The sequence below is a fragment of the Boleophthalmus pectinirostris genome, unplaced genomic scaffold (assembly GCF_026225935.1).
Source record: "Boleophthalmus pectinirostris isolate CB_2022bp ecotype Guang Dong unplaced genomic scaffold, ASM2622593v1 HiC_scaffold_6, whole genome shotgun sequence".
NCBI classification, from domain to species: Eukaryota; Metazoa; Chordata; class Actinopteri; order Gobiiformes; family Gobiidae; genus Boleophthalmus; species Boleophthalmus pectinirostris.
This window is the reverse complement of record NW_026571447.1, coordinates 38538242-38559636: the sequence shown is the minus strand read 5'-3', so window position 1 is coordinate 38559636 and position 21395 is coordinate 38538242. Positions and strand designations below refer to the sequence as shown.

The window sequence follows — 21395 nt, the reverse complement described above, 5'->3', positions numbered from 1 at the left end:
AAAGTCTTGGTCTTGTCTCTGTCTTTAAAAGTCTTGGTCTTCTCTCAATCTTGGTCTTTAAAAGCCTTAGTCTTGTCTCGGTTTTTAAAAGTCTTGGTCTTGTCTCAGTCTTAAAAAGTCTTGGTCTTGTTTCAGTCTCAGTCTTTAAAAGTCTTGGTCTTGTCTCGGTCTTTAAAAGTCTTAGTCTTGTCTCAGTCTCAACATTTAAAAGTCTTGGTCTTGTCTCGGTCTCAACCCTCAGAGTTCTTGGTCTTGTCTTGGTCTTTCAAAGTCTTGATCTTGTCTCAGTCTCAACATTTAAAAGTCTTGGTCTTGTCTCGGTCTCGACCCTCAGAGGTCTTGGTCTCGTCCTGGTCTCGTCCTGGTCTCGTCCTGGTCCTCGGGTCCCTGTGGTCTCATCCTGGTCTCATCCTGGTCTTCTCCTGGTCTCGTCCTGGTCTCGTCCTGGTCTCGTCCTGGTCTTGTCCTGGTCTCGGGGCCCTGTGGTCTCATCCTGGTCTCATCCTGGTCTCGTCCTGGTCTCTGTCTGTCTCCTGGTCTCGTCCTGGTCTCGTCCTGGTCTCGTCCTGGTCTCGTCCTGGTCTCGTCCTGGTCTCGTCCTGGTCTCGTCCTGGTCTCGGGTCCCTGTGGTCTCGTCCTGGTCTCGTCCTGGTCTCGTCCTGGTCTCTGGTCTTCTCCTGGTCTCGTCCTGGTCTCGTCCTGGTCTCGTCCTGGTCTCGGGTCCCTGTGGTCTCGGACTTTTCTGTTCGGACTCCAGCACCTTTAAAATAAAAAGATCTGGGGAATGTTGATGACGTCAGCTGCTTCGTCATTGGCCGCCTTTGAGTGAGTGACAGCTGGACTGAGCCAATCAGAGTGAAGCCCCGCCCCCTCTGTAATAACAGTGTGTGTGGGTGTTTTGGAGGAGCAGCCCCTCTGAAATTCCCGGAGCTGCTTTCACCGGTGGTCGTGTTCGGGGAAGTGTGAATCATTTCCCTGGATCTGGACTGTGGACACACGGGTTTACTGGAGCTTCAGCGGCGAGTAGAGCTCAGGGGACAGCACGTAAACTACTACAAACTACTACAAACTACTACAAACTACTACAAACTACTGCAAACTACTGCAAACTAACTTTAGAAAAAGTCTGTCGGTCTGAGCGCTTTTTATAGCACGTTCCTCTGACTGTTTACAGGCTCTGGATTCTTGGAGAGTGACGGTCGGAAAAGGGGAGGGGTCACTTGTTCTGAACTTGTGCCTACTACTACTACTACTACTACTACAACTACTACTACTATTATTACTACTACTGTTACTACTACGAAGAGGGATAAGGATAGCTTGCTCTCTGCTTGCACTTTTCTAATTTACACTATCGACTAGGGATGTCCCACTCACATTTTTTTGCCCCCGAGTCCGAGTCCTTTGATTTTGAGTATCTGCCGATACCGAGTCCCGATCCGATACTTTCATAAAACATTATGAAATGAACTGAGAGCAAAGAGTAAGATCCAGGATGTGTGTGGGGTCAGATTGTATTTGGGCTGAACTTGTGAAAAATCAAATGTCCAAAACTTCAATTTTTTTATTCACTTTTCTAACCATGAACCATCATTATTGAAAATCTTGACTTTTACCACAGTCTTGGAATGTGTAACTTATTAAACTTGAACTGGACCAAACAGGAACCAGACCAGAACCAGACCAGACCTGAGACTTGAAACTGCACAATCTACACTTTGTAGATTTGATGTTATTTGGAAGTCTGTGCTTTACATTTGAAACATTTAGGCTCGTCTATGAAATCCAAATAATATAAAATCTTATCAAATCTACTAGTTTCATAGTACTCAAGACCGGTCTTAGTCTCGAGACCGTTCTTTTGCGGTCTTAGTCTTGTCTTGGACTCGACCATATTTGGACTCGGTCTTGAAGGCGCTTGGACTCGGTCTTGTCTCAGTCTCGAGGTCTGACACTTGACGAGTGACAAAATGGAGATAGATTTATAAAAAAAAAAAAATCATTGATATATTTGTGGCAAAAAAACTCTAAAATACAAATAAATGTCAAAAATTACAAAGATGGTCTCGATTTTGTCTCAATAGGCCATGGTCTTGCTCTTTAAAAGTCTTGGTCTTGTCTTGGTCTTGGTCTGAACCTTTGAAAAGTGTCGGTCTTGAAGTCGCTTGGACTCGGTCTTGTCTCAGTCTCGAGGTCTGACACTCGACGAGTGATAAAATGGAGATAGATTTATAAAAAAACATTGATATATTTGTGCCAAAATAACTGTAAAATACAAATAAATGTCAAAGATTACAAAGATGGTTTCGATTTGGTCTCGATGGTCTGTGGTCTTGGTCTTGTCTCGGTCTCGGTCTCGGGACCCTGTGGTCTCGGACTGGTCTTGGTCTCGGTTAAAGCGCTCTTGACTTCCACACTAGTGTCTACTGTGCTTTTCTGATTACAGTTGATAAATGTGGTGATTCATTTTACAGGAACAAACTGGAACATGTTGCTCCCACTTCTCTGTTTATTTCTTTGGAACTGAAGTACTGTGATGTGGTATCCTCAAAAGTACTACAGTAATATACAGTAATATACAGAACAATACAGTAAAACGGACGGAATTACATAGAACATGATCCTTCCATTTCAGTGCAAACAAAATAACTGTTAATAAGCTCTTTTGAATCTTAATACTTCCTATTCTGACTGTTAAAAATTTGCATTTCTACAACTCTCATATAAATACTCATATACTCTTTCATGTACACTTTCTGAATACTTTCTGTTTAGTTTAAAAGTCAGGTAAATTCCAAAAAAACAAACCTATACTTTGGTTTAAAGACTTGCAAAGACTTGAATCTTGAACTTCTGGACCAGTGACTCAAGACTCGACTTGGACTTTCTTGTCTTTGACTTGGGACTTGACTCGGACTTAATAATAATAATAATAATAATAATGATGCATCAGTTTTATGCAGCGCTTTTCCAGACACTCAAAGACTCAAAGCATCACTGACTCACTCCCTCTGTGGTGTAAGATATTACTGTAGTCACAACTGACGCCACACGTACACACACACTCACACACACACTCACACACACACTCACACACACACTCACACACACACTCACACACACACACACTCACACTCACACACCGCTTTCATACAAGGCAACGTGGGTGAAGCGTCTTGCCCAAGGACACAGTTTTGTGACTGAACTTGAAAACTTGAGACTAACTTGAGACTTGCAAAACGAGAACTTGGTCCCACGTCTGAGGAAGAGGAACCAAACTAACTCAAAAAGTAAAAATAGTTACTGTCACTCACTCAAAAAAAAAAAAAAAAAAAAAAAAAAAAAGTACAAAAAGAAAAAAGTTACAGTAGAAGTTTGACCTCTACCCCTGCAGGGTCCACATGCAGCTGGCGCAAAATCAAGATCAGGGAGCACCCAAACGAACACCCAGAGGATCACCCAGAGGAGCACCCAGAGGATCACCCAGAGGATCACCCAGAGGAGCACCCAGAGGATCACGCAGAGGAGCACCCAGAGGATCACCAGAGGATCACCCAGGGGATCACCCAGAGGATCACCCAGGGGATCACCAGAGGATCACCAGAGGATCACCAGAGGATCACCCAGAGGATCACCAGAGGAGCACCCAGAGGAGCACAGAGGATCACCAGGGGAGCACCCAGAGGATCACCCAGGGATCACCCAGGGAGCACCAGACACCAGAGGATCACCCAGAGGATCACCCAGAGGAGCACCCAGAGGAGCACCCAGGGGATCACCCAGAGGATCACCAGAGGATCACCCAGAGGGATCACCCAGAGGATCACCCAGAGGATCACCCAGGGATCACCCAGAGGATCACCCAGAGGATCACCAGAGGAGCACCCAGGGGATCACCCAGAGGATCACCCAGGGGATCACCCAGAGGATCACCCAGAGGATCACCCAGAGGATCACCCAGGGGATCACCCGGGATCACCCAGGGATCACCAGAGGATCACCAGAGGATCACCCAGGGGATCACCCGGGGGGATCACCCAGGGGATCACCCAGAGTCACCAGAGGATCATCACCCAGAGAGATCACCCAGGATCACCCAGATCACTCACCCAGAGGATCACCCGGGGGCCCGTCTCAGCCAACAATGGGGTCATCCTGGTTAAATATAGAGTCCGTCTTGAGCCAAGACCTTGATCAGGAAGGAGGATTATGTTTCTGTGGCCTGTTTTAGGTTGATGAGCAAAGAGCTTCACACAGACACAACACGGGGAGAACACGCAAACTCCACACAACAACCTGGGAAACGAACCTACAACCTTCCCGTGAGAGGGCGAGAAACATGACGAAAAATGCAAAAATACCACGACTTTTTAAGCACCGTTTAGTTTAAAATGCATATAAATTGCAAAAATCTAAAGACTTGAAATGACTTGAAGCTCAAAGCAGACGACTCGGACTTGACTTGGAGCTCATGGGCCAGTGACTCGAAACTCAACTTGCTGTCTCTGACTGGGGACTTGACTCGGACTTGAGGCCAAAGACTTGAGACTTACTTGAGACTTGCAAAACAACGACTTGGTCCCACCTCTGGTTTAACCTGCGTGAAGTTGCCTCCAACAAACACAAACCTACACAAAAACTGTCAATCGTTTGTGTTTCGTTTGTGCTGCTTTAGTTTTGGAAATATTAACGATTCTTTTACAGGTCTAATTCAGGTCAGCAGCCTCCAGGAAGATTAAAAATGCTCTAAAATGACACAAAATTGTTTATGCTGCAAGAAGTTTTGTTTGTGCGATTCTGGTTCTTAAAATCTTAGCTTTATTTTGATCTGATGACGTCATCCGGCCTTTTCAAAAAGTTAAACAGCTTCAAAACAGCAGAAAATTATACTAAACGTTTGTATTTCGTTTCTGCTGTTGCGAGAATATTTCTGAAATTAGAAATCATTATTTTTGTGGAAATTATATGAGGTCATTTCTGCTCAACTGACGGCAGCGGCTTTAACAAAACTCCTCAAACCTGGTGAAGAGAAACGATCTGAGGCTGTAGTGGGGCTGGCAACTCCCTGAAAAATAAATAAGGGACACCAGGCCATGTTCGGTCAGTTTGAGCTACCCGTCGATTTGAGCTACAGATCACTATTGTGCACATCCCCCAAAGCGCTGTTCCAGTTTAAATGCTGTCGATTTGAGCTCCCAAGTGCCTTTCCATTGACTACACACTATTTTTGATTCTCGCTGTAATACGGGACAAAGTGCGTCTCTTATCAGCTCAATACGGGACACGAACTTTTGTTTCTAAATATGGGACGAGTCAGTTTTTTCAAGGGACAAATGACCCAAGGCTGTAGAAAAGTCTGTATCAGTCTTCAGTAACTCTCTTTTGATTCATATTTTATACAATAATACAGACTTTTCCACAACCTCAGATCGTTTCTCTTCAGTAGTTTTGTGGAATTTCGCTAAAGCCGCCGCCGTCAACTGAGCGGAAATGACGTCATATAATTTCCGCAAAAATAATAATGAATAATTTTACAAATATAATCACACAACTGAGAACAGTCAGCACAAAACAGCACAAATGAAATACAACGCTGTTTGACATTTTGAGGGGCTGGACGACGTCATCAGCCCAAAATAAAACTGAAAATATCTTAAAAACCAGAATCGCACAAACAAAACTTTTTGCAGCAGAAACGAAACACAAACAATTGACTCCACTTTGTGCCATTTTAGTGCATTTTTAATGTTCCTGGAGGCTGCTGACCACAGTTTGAACTATGAAAGAATTGTTAATATCTCCAAAACTAAAGCAGCACAAACGAAACACAAAAGACTGACTCCATTTTGTGCCGTTTTAGAGCATTTTGAAGCTTCCTGGGAGCTGCCGACCCCAGTTTGACCTTTAAAAGAATCATTAATATCTCCAAAACTAAAGCAGCACAAACACATTTTTTTGGAAGCTCAAACGACTGACATGGTTTTTGTTTAGTTGTGCGTTTAATGAGGGGCCAACTTCACCGACATTTGTTATTAAGACACATTTTGCTGTAAATCCTGATACCTGCTGACGAAACTGTGGTGCCTGCCTAGGAACTCACGCTCACAGAGTTTGGACTTGTCCAAAGATCGGTCTGTTCTGGAGTGATGTTTTTGCAGTTCTAAATACAATATTTCAGCGATCATTTGTTAAAGAACCACAGCTCGCCATTTTAGGGTTAATCCCAGAAGGTTTTGGAGGAAACGATAAAAAATATCTGTTAAGAATTTTACTGACTGCTGCACTTAAATGTATAACTATTAAATGGTTGTGCCCTGACCCGCCCACTGATCATATATGGATTGAAAAGGTGAGAGAGATTTATCGGATGGAGCAAATCACTTCTTCTTTGAGACTTAACAGAAAGTTCTTCATGAAGAGATGGTGTCCCATGTTTGCTCTTTTATTCCAACAAGTTTAGCACGTCTTATTTTTATTTATTTATTTTTATGATTATTATTATTATGTTTTTGTTTTGTTTTTTAATATGTTATTATTATTATTATTATTATTATTATTATTATTGTAAATGTATAACTGCCTTTGTCATTGTTATTGTTTTTGTTCTTTTTCTATATACTAATACTAATCCTTGTGCATTTGTCCATTTTAACATATATGTAACCGGCTTTGTAACTGACCATAATGCACAAGCTGTGATATCTTAAACTTAATAAAAACAAAGTTCAAAAAAAAAAAAAAAAAAGACACATTTTGCTCAAATACATTAGAAAAAAAAATCAGGTAGAGGGCCTTTCACTTGAACTTCCACTTCTGATTGTATCTAAACCTCAGGATGTGACTTTTTCACGGTTTAATAATAGTTTAGAGTCAAACTAGAAGCCCTTGTTTAGCTCGTGCTGTAATCCTGAGCCTGCACATGTTCTTGTCGTGGACCAAAGACGTTTAATCTGTTTGTGTTTGGATTTCGTGGGCCGGGATCCAAAGACCTGACACGGGCCCTGGACGTGGCTCAGGAAGTGTTTACTCCACCATCAGCACCATGAAGATGAATCATTCACTCACCACAGGCTCAAAAGTTTGGTCGGTCACGGCACCTTTCCTTTTCCACGAAAGAATAACAGTGTTTGGAGAAATTAGTTTGGATATTTTGAGGTTTTTTCTGTGAACTCGCTTGTTGTGTTCATTGTAGTCCTAAGTAGAGCTAATTTTAAAGCCACAATATGTCACATTTAAGCCAAAAATAGACCAAAATAATATCAAGTTTTTGTGTTTGCTTGTTGTTTTTTCTATTTTGGCTTTGTTTATTGCACTGAAAAACAGAAAAACTTGCATGTTTACTGAGCAGGCTTGCATCTCCACAAACCCGATGCTTATTTGACCTAACGAGTGCCTCTTCCTGCTTGTTTCCATGGAAATCGCGTTCCTTTGGCTTTAATATTCCACAATATGGCACGAAAAGTGTCGATCTCCATTGAGAATGTTCCGAAGTATGTTTTTTAACTTTCTATTTTCACAGATTCACGTGGAAAGATGCTTCACTTTTCACTTCACTTTTCTGCTGGAGGGTCTGCCTACGTTTTGATCTCCATGACGATATAACTGCTTTGCTTGGAATGTTTCACAGTGTGGTATTAAACTGAACTATCTCCATAGAAACCATCAGACCGAGATCTGTGTTGAGGACAGCGATAAAAACACCCGTAACTGAACGAATGGAAGACGGGTGGGTTTAATGCCACACTGTGAAACGTTTCAAAGTAATACCATCTCCACAGAGACAAGCACTGGGCAGACTCTATACACGAAAAGTTACGCAATGCATCTTTAAATGAATACAGTCTATATTAGTGTTGTAGTACTCGAGACCGGTCTTGGCTTATTTTACATTTTTGGTCTCGTCTTGGCATGAAATCGACAGGTGGACAGGTGCAGCGTCGGCAGTGATGCGGTCGCTGTATTGGACCGTTGTGGTGAAGAGGAGCTGAGTTGAAAAGCAAAGTTTGTGATTTACCATCAATCTCCATCAAGTTCCTCCCCTCACCTCTGGTCATGAGCTCTGGGTAATGACCGAAAGGACGAGGTCGCCGATACAAGCAACCGGAATGAGTTTCCTCTGCAGGGTGTCTGGACGCTCCCTGAGAGATAGAGTGAGGAGCTCACGAGAGGAGCTCGGAGTAGAGCTGCTGCTCCTCCACATCGACAGGAGCAGCTGAGGTTCAAGCATCTGTCCTGATGCTTCCTGGGCTCCTCCCTCTGGAGGGGTTCTGGGCATGTCCTACAGGGAGGAGGCCCCGGGGAAGACCCAGGTCACACTGGAGGGACTATGTCTCTGAGCTGGCCTGGGAACACCTCAGGGTCCCCCCAGAGGAACTGGAAGAAGTGGGTCGATGGGCCGGTCTTGTCTTGGCCTCGACCCTCAAAAGTCTTGGTCTTGTCCTGGTCTTGGGACCCTGTGGTCTCAGACTGGTCTTGTTCTTGATGTCAGAGTTGTACTATTTCACGTAGTTTATTCTTAGAAAGAGAAACCATCTTAAAACTTTGACAACAGTGTTTACTAATCTGTGCCTTGTGTCTCCATGAAAACTGCTGAACATTCCACCATAGAGATACTGGTAGAACACCCCCAGCATATTTTCAATGCAAAGTATCAGAACATACTACTGTCAATTTATTAATACATATCTGCCCCCAGTGAAATCCATGAGCCCCCACATTTGTGAACGGGGCAGAGGGCGGGCAGACGGGGCAGACGGGCAGACGGGGCAGACGGGGCAGACGGGGCAGACGGGGCAGAGGGCGAGGTGGACGTGGCAGAGGGTCGTGTGAGGACAGAGCGGCAGAGGGACGGGTCCAGATCCGGCTCATGTGGCGAGAGCAGGTCCAAGTGGGTCACCTCCATAAAGGAGCACATCAGGAAAAGTTGAGTAAAATGAATCGTCCTCAGGCGCTTTCCCAAAGTCGCTCCACACTCTCCTCCCTCCGCAGTCAGCAACATTCCCCGGGTTCTGCGTCACCACGGTCACGTTTGAGCCTCAGCTGGTCCTTCGTTCTCTCGACGCGTGGTTCTAAATGATGACCCAAGTAAAGCCGCATTACGTCACTTTCCTGATGAAGAGTTCGTCGCCCGCTTGTCCTCATGGAGATGTTGCTGCTTTGCTTAAGTTTAGTGGCAAACTTTAAAACGTACGGTCCACCAGGCCAAGTCAGGACATTAGAAACACATTTTTAAAGATATAATATTAAGAAAAGATAAGAGATACTGTACCTGCAATTAAATAATAAAGACAGACAACATTCAGGTGTCAGACACATCTCCAGAAAAGTTCCAGAGCATCTTTCAAAATAAAAAAAGCATCTTATGACATCTTGCCATAGCGTTTGTCAAGTTACATTTATAACAAACTGTTTAAAACCTGGAGGAGATCATCCCTGGTGTGACCTAAGATGAAGTCTGGAGAAGTTTGCGAGCGTCATGGTCCTGTGCTCTCGCGGGTTTCCACTAGGGGGCGCAGACATGGCATCTACTGTATGAGTGTATTTCTGAACAGTGAAAAGGCCTCAGGGACACGAGAGTTCGACATCAGATCCTCTACATGTGCACTACACCAACTCTCCCTCATTTAAAGGCAGACCTCGACTATTTAATTTCATAGCGACTTTCCAAGTAGAAGCGCTGATTACTGAGCTCTGGTTCCTCTGCATTTGTGGACAGGGATGAGGATTAAACAAAAGTTAGATTTTTGCCTTTTTCTACTGTTGTTCCACGCTTCGACCGATCAGATTCAAATATTCCTTGTGATGTTTCGCCATTTCCCGATCGTTTTAAGTGAGAGTCAAATTTATAAATGTGTCAATTCAGTCTGACAATGAATATGTTTATTTGTCTTATTTGTTTTGTTGTTTCTGGTTGAGGTTTCTCCTTCTCACATGGATTTGGACTGAACTATTATCTCCGAGGACAAGACATCTGCTCCACACGAGACTGAGACACTGAGGGACTGAGACACTGAGGACTGAGACACTGAGGGACTGAAGGACTGAGACACTGAAGACTGAGAGACTGAAGGACTGAGACACTGAGACACTGAAGGACTGAGACACTGAAGGACTGAGACACTGAGGGACTGAGACACTGAAGGACTGAGACACTGAAGAACTGAAGGACTGAGACACTGAAGGACTGAGACACTGAAGACTGAAGGACTGAGACACTGAGGGACTGAGACACTGAGGACTGAAGACTGACTGAGACACTGAAGACTGAGACTGAAGGACTGAACTGAGAACTGAGGACTGAGACACTGAAGGACTGAGACGAGACTGAGGGACTGAGGACACTGAAGGACTGAGACACTGAAGGACTGAGACACTGACTGAGACACTGAGGACTGAGACTGAAGGACTGAGACACTGAAGGACACTGAGGACTGAGAGAGACTGAGACTGAGACTGAAGGACTGAGACACTGAAGGACTGAGACACTGAGGGACTGAGACACTGAGACAGACTGAGACTGAACTGAAGGACACTGAGACACTGAAGGACTGAAGACTGAGACACTGAGGGACTGAGACACTGAGGGACTGAGACACTGAGGGACTGAGACACTGAAGGACTGAGACACTGAGGAGAGAGACTGAAGGACTGAGACACTGAAGGACTGAGACACTGAAGGACTGAGACACTGAGGGACTGAGACACTGAAGGACTGAGGACTGAGACACTGAAGGGACTGAGACACTGAGACACTGAGACACTGAAGGACTGAGACACTGAAGGACTGAGACACTGAAGGACTGAGACTGACTGAAGGACTGAGACACTGAAGGACTGAGACACTGAGGGACTGAGACACTGAAGGACTGAGACACTGAAGGACTGAGACACTGAAGGACTGAAGACTGAGACACTGAGGGACTGAGACACTGAAGGACTGAAGGACTGAGACACTGAGGGACTGAGACACTGAAGGACTGAGACGCTGAGGGACTGAGACACTGAAGGACTGAGACACTGAGACTGAGACTGAGACACTGAAGGACTGAGACACTGAGGGACTGAGACACTGAGACACTGAGGACTGAAGAACTGAGACTGAGACACTGAGGACTGAGGACTGAGACACTGAGGGACTGAGGACTGAGACTGAGGGACTGAGACACTGAGACACTGAAGGACTGAGACACTGAAGGACTGAGACACTGAGGGACTGAAGGACTGAGACACTGAGGGACTGAGACGCTGAGGGACTGAGACACTGAGGACTGAGACTGAAGGACTGAGACACTGAAGGACTGAGACACTGAAGGACTGAAGGAACTGAGACACTGAGGGACTGAGACGCTGAGGGACTGAGACACTGAAGGACTGAGACACTGAGGACTGAGACACTGAAGACTGAGACGCTGAGGGACTGAGACACTGAGACACTGAAGGACTGAGACACTGAAGGACTGAAGGACTGAGACACTGAAGAACTGAAGGACTGAGACACTGAGGGACTGAGACACTGAAGGACTGAGGGACTGAGACACTGAGGGACTGAGACACTGAAGGACTGAAGGACTGAGACACTGAAGGACTGAGACACTGAGGGACTGAGACACTGAAGACTGAGGGAACTGAGACACTGAAGGACTGAGACACTGAGGGACTGAGACACTGAAGGACTGAAGGACTGAGGGACTGAGACACTGAAGGACTGAGACACTGAAGAGACTGAGACCTGAGACTGAGACACTGAAGACACTGAAGGACTGAGACACTGAAGGACTGAGACACTGAAGGACTGAGGACTGAGACACTGAAGACTGAGACACTGAAGGACTGAGACACTGAAGGAACTGAAGACACTGAAGGACTGAGACACTGAAGGACTGAGACACTGAAGGACTGAGACGCTGAGGGACTGAGACACTGAAGGACTGAAGGACTGAGACACTGAAGGACTGAAGGACTGAGACTTTAGGACACGCGGATCCAAGCTGATGCACATTTACGCACAAACACAAACGATTCTGAGTCACCGTCTCACGAGGCTGAAGGACGCTCCGCTCTGTCCTCGTTCTCGGAGATTCTGCTTCAGGAGAAAGTTCGGGGCCTTTTTGATTTTGATCGCGATTTCGATTTCTGTGAAACGATCTCCAAACTTATAATTACGGAAACCGAGAGGGGTCGCAACAAACGCAAACGCCACTAGGACTAAACCAGGTCTTAAACCAGGTCTAAACCAGGTCTAAACCAGGTCTAAACCAGGTCTAAACCAGGTCTAAACCAGGTCTAAACCAGGTCTAAACCAGGTCTAAAACCAGGTCTAAACCAGGTCTAAACCAGGAAACCAGGTAAACCAAACCAGGTCTAAACCAGGTCTAAACCAGGAAAACCAGGTCTAAACCAGGTCTAAACCAGGTCTAAAACCAGGTCTAAACCAGGAAACCAGGTCTAAACCAGGTCTAAACTAAACCAGGTCTTAAACCAGGTCCAAACCAGGTCTAAATCAGGACTAAACCAGGTCTAAACCAGGTCTAAACCAGGACTAAACCAGGTCCAAACCAGGTCTAAATCAGGACTAAACCAGGACTAAACCAGGTCTAAACCAGGTCCAAACCAGGTCTAAATCAGGACTTAACCAGGACTAAACCAGGACTAAAACCAAGTCTAAACCAGGACTAAACCAGGACTAAACCAGGTCTAAAACCAAGTCTAAACCAGGTCTAAACCAGGTCTAAACCAGGATTTAACAGGACTAAACTATCAATAATATTTTTAATTTGGTTCAGTAAAGTCTGGGCTTTTTTATTTTCTTTTATCAGACAAAACATCTTATGTTACGATTTCCTCGTCTTTGCTTCTCTACAGCAAATCAAGTAATCCAAAGTATTCAGATTACATTACTCACTTTAAGTAATTTAATGGATTACATTACAAACTACATTTTGAGGTTTGTAATCTGTAATCTGTAGGAGAATACATTTTAAAAGTCACCTTCCCAACACTGAATATACACTTGCCCCATTTTAATAAACATTTGCCCTAATTAATAATACATTTTCATTTTAATTGAACACAGATCATAAAACCGTGTGATATAAACCGTGTGATCTGTGCTCTTTAAGTTCGGGCGAGTAATGACTATGGATAAGTTTAGGATCAGTCTCCTGGAAACTGTGTGTGTTTTTCCGAAGGTGGGTGTGTGGCTTGTGCATAAACACGTGTTCTGCAGTGTGGGAGAAGTACAGAGGATCCATGCCCTCGGTGCTAACCACTCTGCCATCGCACAGCATTTTCACCAGACTTTTGTTAAAAATACGCTTAAAATATGAAAAAGCAAAACAAAGCACACACAAAAAACTTGGGTTACACGCATAAAATCCTTTTCCAAATTTGGGGGTCACACAATTAAAGACTCTTCTGCAACGTGCAAAGTGAATATTTCTTTATTTTTGTTTTAGTTTAGGATCAGCATGTCGTGTTGACATCAAAAAACACTGGGCTTTATTAACATTAGTCTATTTAGGGTCGGGGTTAACAGTCCAATGTACTTATAAACTCGCAGAAAATAAAATAATAAAAGTCCTTGCGGTCAGCACACACAAAAAACTTGGGTATCCTTTTCCAAATTTGGGGTCACACAATTAAAGGCTCTTCTGCAACGTGCAAAGTGAATATTTCTTTATTTTTGTTTTAGTTTAGGATCAGCATGTCGTGTTGAAATATAAAGAAATGCAGGTGAAACATCAGCCTGAAGTCTACTATCTTAGAAAAACACTGGGCTTTATTAACATTAGTCTATTTAGGGTCGGGGTTAACAGTCCAATGTACTTATAAACTCGTAGAAAATAAAATAATAAAAGTCCTTGCGGTCAGCCTCCCACAGCCTGTTTATGTCAAAGGAGGACACGTTGATTTAAAAAAAAAAAACAGAAAAGAAAACAGGCTGAACTCGATGGTCCGCAGTGGGTAGCGTGGACCGAACACGAGTCTACTGTAAAGCTTCACCTTTCACGTTGTGCGCTGCAACGTGACCGCCGTGTTACCGCCGCCTGTTACGTCCCGCAGCCCGAGCTCCTCCCCCCGGGGTTGTGCTCGCAGTTCCGCCCCGTGTTGTGCTCGAAGGTCCGCCCCGTTGTGCTCGAAGTTCCGCCCCGTGTTGTGCTGAAAGTGTGTCACTGGGTTAAAGTGGCTCGGGCTGCTGCGCGGAGAGGGCGTGGCCAACAAATGGGTCACATGGGCAAACCCACTATTGAGAACATTTAGTTCTCTTGACTAACCCGCAGTCACTCACAACAAGGGGAGATCCTCCAGTCGAGCAGCTCGGACCTGCAGCTCTGAGTCACAGCCTCCAGCCCTGACAGTCCTGACAGTGCGGACTTCTCACAGTTTCACGGTTCTGTCTCGGAGCACGGATGTCCTTCTCCTGCACGCGCGCTCTGCCCAGGCTCGCTCTTCTCTAGAATCACCGAGGACCTGAAGCCTGGAAGTGACCCGAGTCAACATTTACCGACTTTCATCTGTTTGTTTGTCCTGTCGGAGATGCCTGAGGACGTGGGGACAGCCAAGCCCGGTAAGTGCACAGAATATCACACGGTTATTGTGTTTTTGTTGTGTTTGTGCAGAGACTGAGGCTGTTTTTAAAGCAGTGTGCAACATTTTAACTCTGCCTTACTCTCAGCCATAAAGGGATCTTCTCTTGGAGTTACACTTATATTCTCTGTGAACACTTTGTCTGTGTGCTCCATTTGTGCTTCTTTCATTTATTTATAAAGTGTCCGTCGTGATGATGAGGAGAAATGTGCAGGAAAGTCAAAAACTACTTTTCCTCGTTAAAGCCCCTTGAGTGGAGTTAAAGTTGATGTTTTGGGGCATTTAAGTGTCGTGTCAGTGTGGTGTGATCGTGCACCAGTGTGTTTTGGGCTCGTTATTCGCCTTGTTTCGTATCGGGGTTACGGTGTTGCATCTTTCATTTGACACAACAACAGTGTTCCACTTCCCGCTGCACTCACATGGACCGCAGCGCCGAGCCATGTGCCTCTGTATACACGCGCTCAGACGCTCGCCTCTCATTGGTCGAGGGGCGTTCCCTCGTGCGCATACGTTTCTGAGGAAGTCCAACGCCATTGGTCCGCGTGCGGCATGTGACGCAGCCTGTTGCGTAAGGACAGGCGTCCGTGGAGCCGACGCGAGGCTCGAGCGCAGGTTCCACGTGAGCCGCGCACATCTGACCTACATTCTGCTGCGCCTCGCGCCGCTTCACACTCTTCATGACAAGTCCACGTGTGGGAGGCGAGAGGGAACAGCGCGCTCAGGTTAGGTAATCAGCTGCTGTGGCCTCTAAATTTAGGAGTTTAATCAAGAACAACATTTAAAAGTCTCTCAAACACACGCTGCCCAATAGAACCTTTTATTATGGCGATAAAAAGATAAGCAGTGATTGACAACTGAGAAGTCCTCTTTAAAAACACTTCTCTTACGAAACTGAACATGATTCTGACTGAAGCAGGACTTTGTATTGTAAAAAAACAACATTTTACTCTGAAGCAGGTGTTGTGGATGCTTCAGGAGCATGTTTGGAGTTGAACAAACGTGGGCTTTTCAGTGGAAGTGTGTTTCTACTGAAACTTTGTGGAGCTGGGTCATTAGTTCCTGCTGTAAACATAAAGAGGCTGTAAAATGAGTTTGATTGACCTGCATGAAAATGGGAGCAGCTCAGATGATGTTGAATGAAGTAGGATAATAAAGCTGTGGACACTTTTATAACGTGGACACTTTTATAACATGGGCCTTTTAAATTCCACTTTTCAAATAAAATCGGCCTGTTGCTGAGCCGTGGTTCGGTCTCGTCTGTGTGCTGCTGTTCAGGTGATTACGTAAGAACTGGACCTTCTCTTTTGGCCCATCTTCTGCCTGTGTTGTGCTGCTCCACTGTTTCACTGACCCTGTCTGGGAGCAGTCCTCCAGTCAGTGCAGCACACTCCCATAGCACAGAGACCGGCTCTGTTATGTAACAGTGTTATTTAACCGGCAGCAGCAGCAGCAGCACAGGCTGATTAAGCAGGTCAGTCTCAGCAGCCAATAGACCAACCAGGAAGGGTTCGAGGCGTGTCACTGACAGATGCTCCACGCACTTGAGGACGCACCACTCGAATACTGAGCTAACAAAAGCCTGTCTTCTGTCCACAGGAGGCGTCATAGCCTACATCTCTTCAGGCTCCGCCTCCAGTCCAGAGTCCTGTATGAGCACCAGTCCCAGCAGCGGGTACCTGTCGTCCTCTCCTCCCCTGTCCCGGCCCGCGCTGCCCAGCCGCGCCGTGGGCATGGTGGTGGACATCGCCCCTCCTGCCAAGAGCGGACCACAGCGCAGCCTGGACAAAGCTGGGCGCTCATCTACAGCTGCCAAAAGCAGCATCACAAGTAAGAAAACAAATCATAAATAAATATTCTAAACATCTCAAGTGTGGAACATGACTGACCTTCCTCTCTACTCATGTAGAAATCAATGGCATGGTGCTTCTGTGTAAAGTGTGCGGAGATGTGGCCTCCGGCTTCCACTACGGCGTCCACGCCTGCGAGGGCTGCAAGGTCAGTGGGACATTTCAGACTCTTGAGTCTATGGTTTGATCTGTAACTGAAGTTTAACACTTGTTCTGTTCATGTTGACAGGGCTTCTTCAGAAGGAGCATCCAGCAGAATATTCAGTATAAAAAGTGTCTTAAGATGGAGAACTGCACCATCATGAGGATCAACAGGAACCGCTGCCAGCAGTGCCGCTTCAAGAAGTGTCTGTCTGTGGGCATGTCCAGAGATGGTGAGCTTTGAAAACAAGTTCAGCTGAAACAAAATCATTGATAGAGTGAATTCTAAATGTGTAATTTCCTTGTGCAGCTGTGCGGTTCGGCCGTATCCCCAAAAGGGAGAAGCAGAGGATGCTCCTGGAGATGCAAAACGCAATGAACAACATGATGAGCTCCAACAGCCAACTGCACAGCATGCTCCAGGGCCACCAGAGCCCCCTGCCCCTCGAGGCCAGCCCCTCACCCTCCAACTCCTCCTCCTCCTCCTCAGCCTCAGACCCGCCCTCTCCGCAGTGCCCGCCCGACTCCGAGTCTGTCGTTTCCATGGACACCAACTCCAGCTCTGCCTCCTCGTGCTCTTCGGACAGCGGAGAGGATGAGGTGAGCTCTCACAGGCAGCACCAGGACGCCTTCACGTATCACCAGCAGAGGTCTCCAGCCCAGAGCCAGAGCCCCAGCTCCCCGGAGCCCGTCCCCACAGAGAGCACGTGTGACAGGAGCTTAGATGAGCAGCAGGACAGCTGGAACAGCTGGAACAACACAAGCTACTCAGACAGCCTACATGTGACTAATGCAGCCTACAGACAAGAGCAGACCTATCAGCAGCTCCACAGCGCCCCCAGCTGTGAGCCCACACACCAGCAGCTGCACCCACACTGCCCTCAGAGCAGCCGCACTCACCTGGTGAGTAACAAACCCATGTTTCCTGTAGCATCAATAAGGGCCAGTATTTAAAGATTCCTTCAGACTCACGTGTGTCTCTGTTGTTCAGGTGTGCCCCATGAACACGTCGCCTTATGTGGACCCACACAAAACCAGTCAGGAGGTCTGGGAGGAGTTCTCCATGAGCTTCACTCCGGCTGTGCGGGAGGTCGTGGAGTTCGCCAAAAGGATCCCAGGCTTCAGAGAACTGAGCGAGCGGGACCAGGTCAGCCTGCTGAAGGCTGGCACGTTTGAGGTGAGACGCTGAAGCAGAATATTCACTGTCATAGTGTTTGGGCAAGAGTCAGTGCTCTGCTCAGCCTGCACTGAACAAACACTGAGTCCTGTACAGGAGCAGTGGGTTTGCACCTGTCAGTCCTTTAATACCCTGTTTGTTTGTGTCGTGCAGGTGCTGATGGTGCGCTTTGCCTCCCTGTTCAACATGGCTGAGCGCACAGTGACATTCCTCAGTGGGAAGCGCTACAGTCTGGACATGCTGCGCTCCATTGGTGCTGGAGAACTGCTCACCTCCATGTGTGAGTTCAGTGAGAAGCTGGCTGCTCTGCGCCTGGACTCAGACGAGATGAGCCTCTTCACAGCTGTGGTTCTAGTTTCTGCAGGTAAGACTCGTTCCCTGCAGCAGATCTGACTGAGTCTGGCTCTGGCTCTGGCTCTGGTCCTAACTCCAGCCTCTTCTTCTCCTTCAGATCGTTCAGGAATCCAAGACTTAAACTCGGTGGAGGCTTTGCAGGACAAACTGATCCGAGCGCTGCGTAATCTGGTGATGCAGAACCACGGGGCAGACGCATCCACCACTTTCACCAAACTGCTGCTCAAACTGCCTGAGCTGCGCTCATTAAACAACATGCACTCAGAGGAACTGCTCTCATTCAAGGTGCACCCCTGAGCTTCCAGTGCTTCACTCACCTCCAGACCTCCCTCCCACTGTGTGCGACCAACCACAAAGCGTGCTTGGAAGAATGTACCAGAGGCGTTTTCTATTCTATTTTTCTTATCAGACCATTGAGGTGTACAGAGAGACTATGACATGTACTGTATTTGTGGACACATGGCTTTGTTGCACACACACACGTGCCCGTGCGCGTGGTTCTAGTTTTGTAAAGGCATTTTCTTTCAGAGAAAGAGGTGCTTTCAGCATGTATGAAACCTGTTTCTCTTCGCAGTTCGATTTCCTCCAAAAGCCATTGAATTCCAAAGTGTATTCTGAGCGCGTGAATGTGGCCGTCATTTCAGAATCTCTTCACTTCCATACTGTTATCAGTGCTCTGACGGACGCCCTGACAGTGTCTCTCAGAATGTGTGAATGCTGCTAATCCGAGGCTGTACTCTCCTGTCCTCTCCTCTGCCCACCGTCTGTGTCTGTGATGTTTATTTAAGTGGACTGTCTGGACTCTGCCTGTGCGCAGCCTGTGGAGCCGTGGGGAGGTGGCATTTTCAGATACACTACATTTGCACATGTTCTAAAGCCGTAGTTGTAATTTATGCTCACTACACACCTCCAGATGTAGGCTACATGTATGTTACCCCATACCAAGTATTTTTGCTGTCCTGCGACATGGGTTCATGACGGAACATTTTGTAAATCAAATATTGTGTGCATAGCACTGAATTTTGAACTTGTTTGTCATCCATTTTTGAATATCTGTTTCTTCTATTGGCAAAAAGCCATTTGTAAATATCTATATAAATATATACATATATATATAAATATATAAAATATGAATGATATAGTAAGAATAAATACATGTGAGAATGACTTGAGTTGTGTTGTATCTTTTTTTCCAATAAATTTTGGTTGCTAGATTAAAGCCAGTAAGCAACAAAATACTCAGAGTTAACACCTGTGTGAGTGTGTGTGTTTTGTGTTAGTGTGTGTGTTGTGTGTGTGTGTGCGCATGTGTGTAGAGTTTCTGCAGTCTGTTCTGCCAATATTGTGTACTGATCCTGTACAACCACTAGAGGGAGCTGTCACACAGTGCTTCAGTAAAAGAAGCCTTCACAGGCTCGAATCTTTCCCTGTTGGGAGTTTGTGGCTCACAGTGGTGACACTTTCTGCACTTTGTATTAAAGATGTACAATATTCATTTATTTTGGGCACTTTTGCACTTTTAACAAAAGAGTGGAAAGAAGAATTACACACACACATGTCCCAATAACAACCTGACATAATAAACTTTTTTTTGTATTCAGATGTTTCACCTCACACCACATGGACAGTTTACACGACAGGACGATGAGTAAACAAACTATTACACTGCAGTGATGAGCAGGACAACAGTGGTAAGAAAAATACAGATGGCAGAAATGGTACGAAGCAACGAGCACCGCAGAAAAAAGTACTGCTATAAATAACATCAAGACCCACGAACCCCCGTTACAAACAGACTCTAATAACAGCGTTTCATGACAGAAAAAGGTCAGTAAAAGTGAATAATTTATTAAAAACATGATTAAAACTGTCAAAATCAATGTATTTATTAAAATATACATCTTATTTGCAAAAGTAATTCATGGCTTTTATTATTTTGATTTAAAAATAATATCGGTAAACTTTTTTGTTATCGATAAGTTTTCCAAACGTCCGTCCACCTCCCGCGAGAGACTGAAGCCGAACGTGAGGCCTGTTACAGAGAGCGAACGAGCTCATGCCACAGAGCTGTTATTAGCACAAAACTACAGAGAAATATTAAAAGATAACGGCAAATCTGTTTTCAAGCCCGACCCGAGGACAGTGTGACCGAAATAGGAGTTTAAGCCATTACGCGAAGAGTTTTGGTGAGTTTTATGTTCTACTTTTCTTAATTTTGTAAGGTGCACTTTGCTGCGATGAAATGAGGTGATAAAAAACTATTTAAACTTGCCACTGATGGCTGTATGTACTTTTATTTGGCACTGTTTAAGCCTGAATATATTTAATTTGTTGTTATTTTGGTATATTTCATGTGGAAACGTGTGGACATAAGAGCAGCCTCCATTTTGAGTTTTTGCTCGTCACGGAGCCATGTACGGCCATGTACTGTTTTGATTTACTGTACTGTATTTTCCGCACTATTTGGCGCGCTGGATTAGTCGACGCACTGTCATTAAATGGTCTATTTTCTAACTTTTTTCACAAATAAACTGCGTGGGACTTTAAAGGAAACCCAACAGTGTGATGGGTGAGTGGTTTTGTTTGTTTGTTCGTTCACGGTGACTCTGGGCTTTGTTCAGTTGTGGCGTGTAGGGAGGGTGTGTCTGGGACCAACGGATTGTCGGCGTGTTCGCAGTGACTCAGTTGTTCAGTCGTGTCTAGAAGCGGCACATTGGACTCGCTTTTTCGGTTCGTTCCTCCGTTCCGTTCTTCGTCGGCGTGGAGTGATGAGTGTGTCTGTGTTTGCGGCTTTGTAGTTTACTGAAGTCGTGCTGGGACACCCGAGTGGATTCGTGTATAGGGGCGCTCTGGATTGTGGAGCACGCAGTCGTTTTTTGATGTGGTTGGAGGCTTAAGAGCGCGTCTAATAGCCCGGAAAATACGGTAGTTTTATTTTTATTATAGGACTCACATTATTTTTTTGTTGTTTGCAGCAAACATTTTGTATGTGGAGCACCAACAAAGCAAGATCCCGATCCCTCGCTCAACCTTGGTTACGAATTTAAACCAATTTGAAACATATCACTTTTGTTTCTGGTTCTGATATTGTCATATTTTAGTTTTGGGATTCAGACATCGTAATTGTGTGGTTGTTGGATGTTCTAACAACGGAAAATGGCTCGAGAAATTTGTTTGCGAACTCCATAAATGCAAAAGTGAATCAGATGTGTGTGACTCAAACCTCCGTTCAAACTGTTTCTCTTCCCAACGGAATTGAAAAATAGTGAAAGGCGAAGGCGATGGGCAAG

At 45.5% G+C, this 21395-nt stretch overlaps 1 protein-coding gene across 1 annotated transcript; it reads left to right on the top strand.

The window, feature by feature from the left end:
* The first annotated feature begins 14255 nt into the window (after positions 1-14255).
* Positions 14256-19272, top strand: nr1d2a (nuclear receptor subfamily 1, group D, member 2a). Its single transcript, XM_020932261.2, has 8 exons — positions 14256-14566; positions 16183-16413; positions 16493-16581; positions 16663-16807; positions 16885-17477; positions 17566-17751; positions 17905-18115; positions 18203-19272. The coding sequence occupies exons 1-8, from the start codon at positions 14536-14538 to the stop codon at positions 18400-18402; spliced, it is 1686 nt and encodes a 561-aa protein (XP_020787920.1). The 5' UTR covers positions 14256-14535; the 3' UTR covers positions 18403-19272.
* The last annotated feature ends 2123 nt before the right edge of the window (positions 19273-21395 follow it).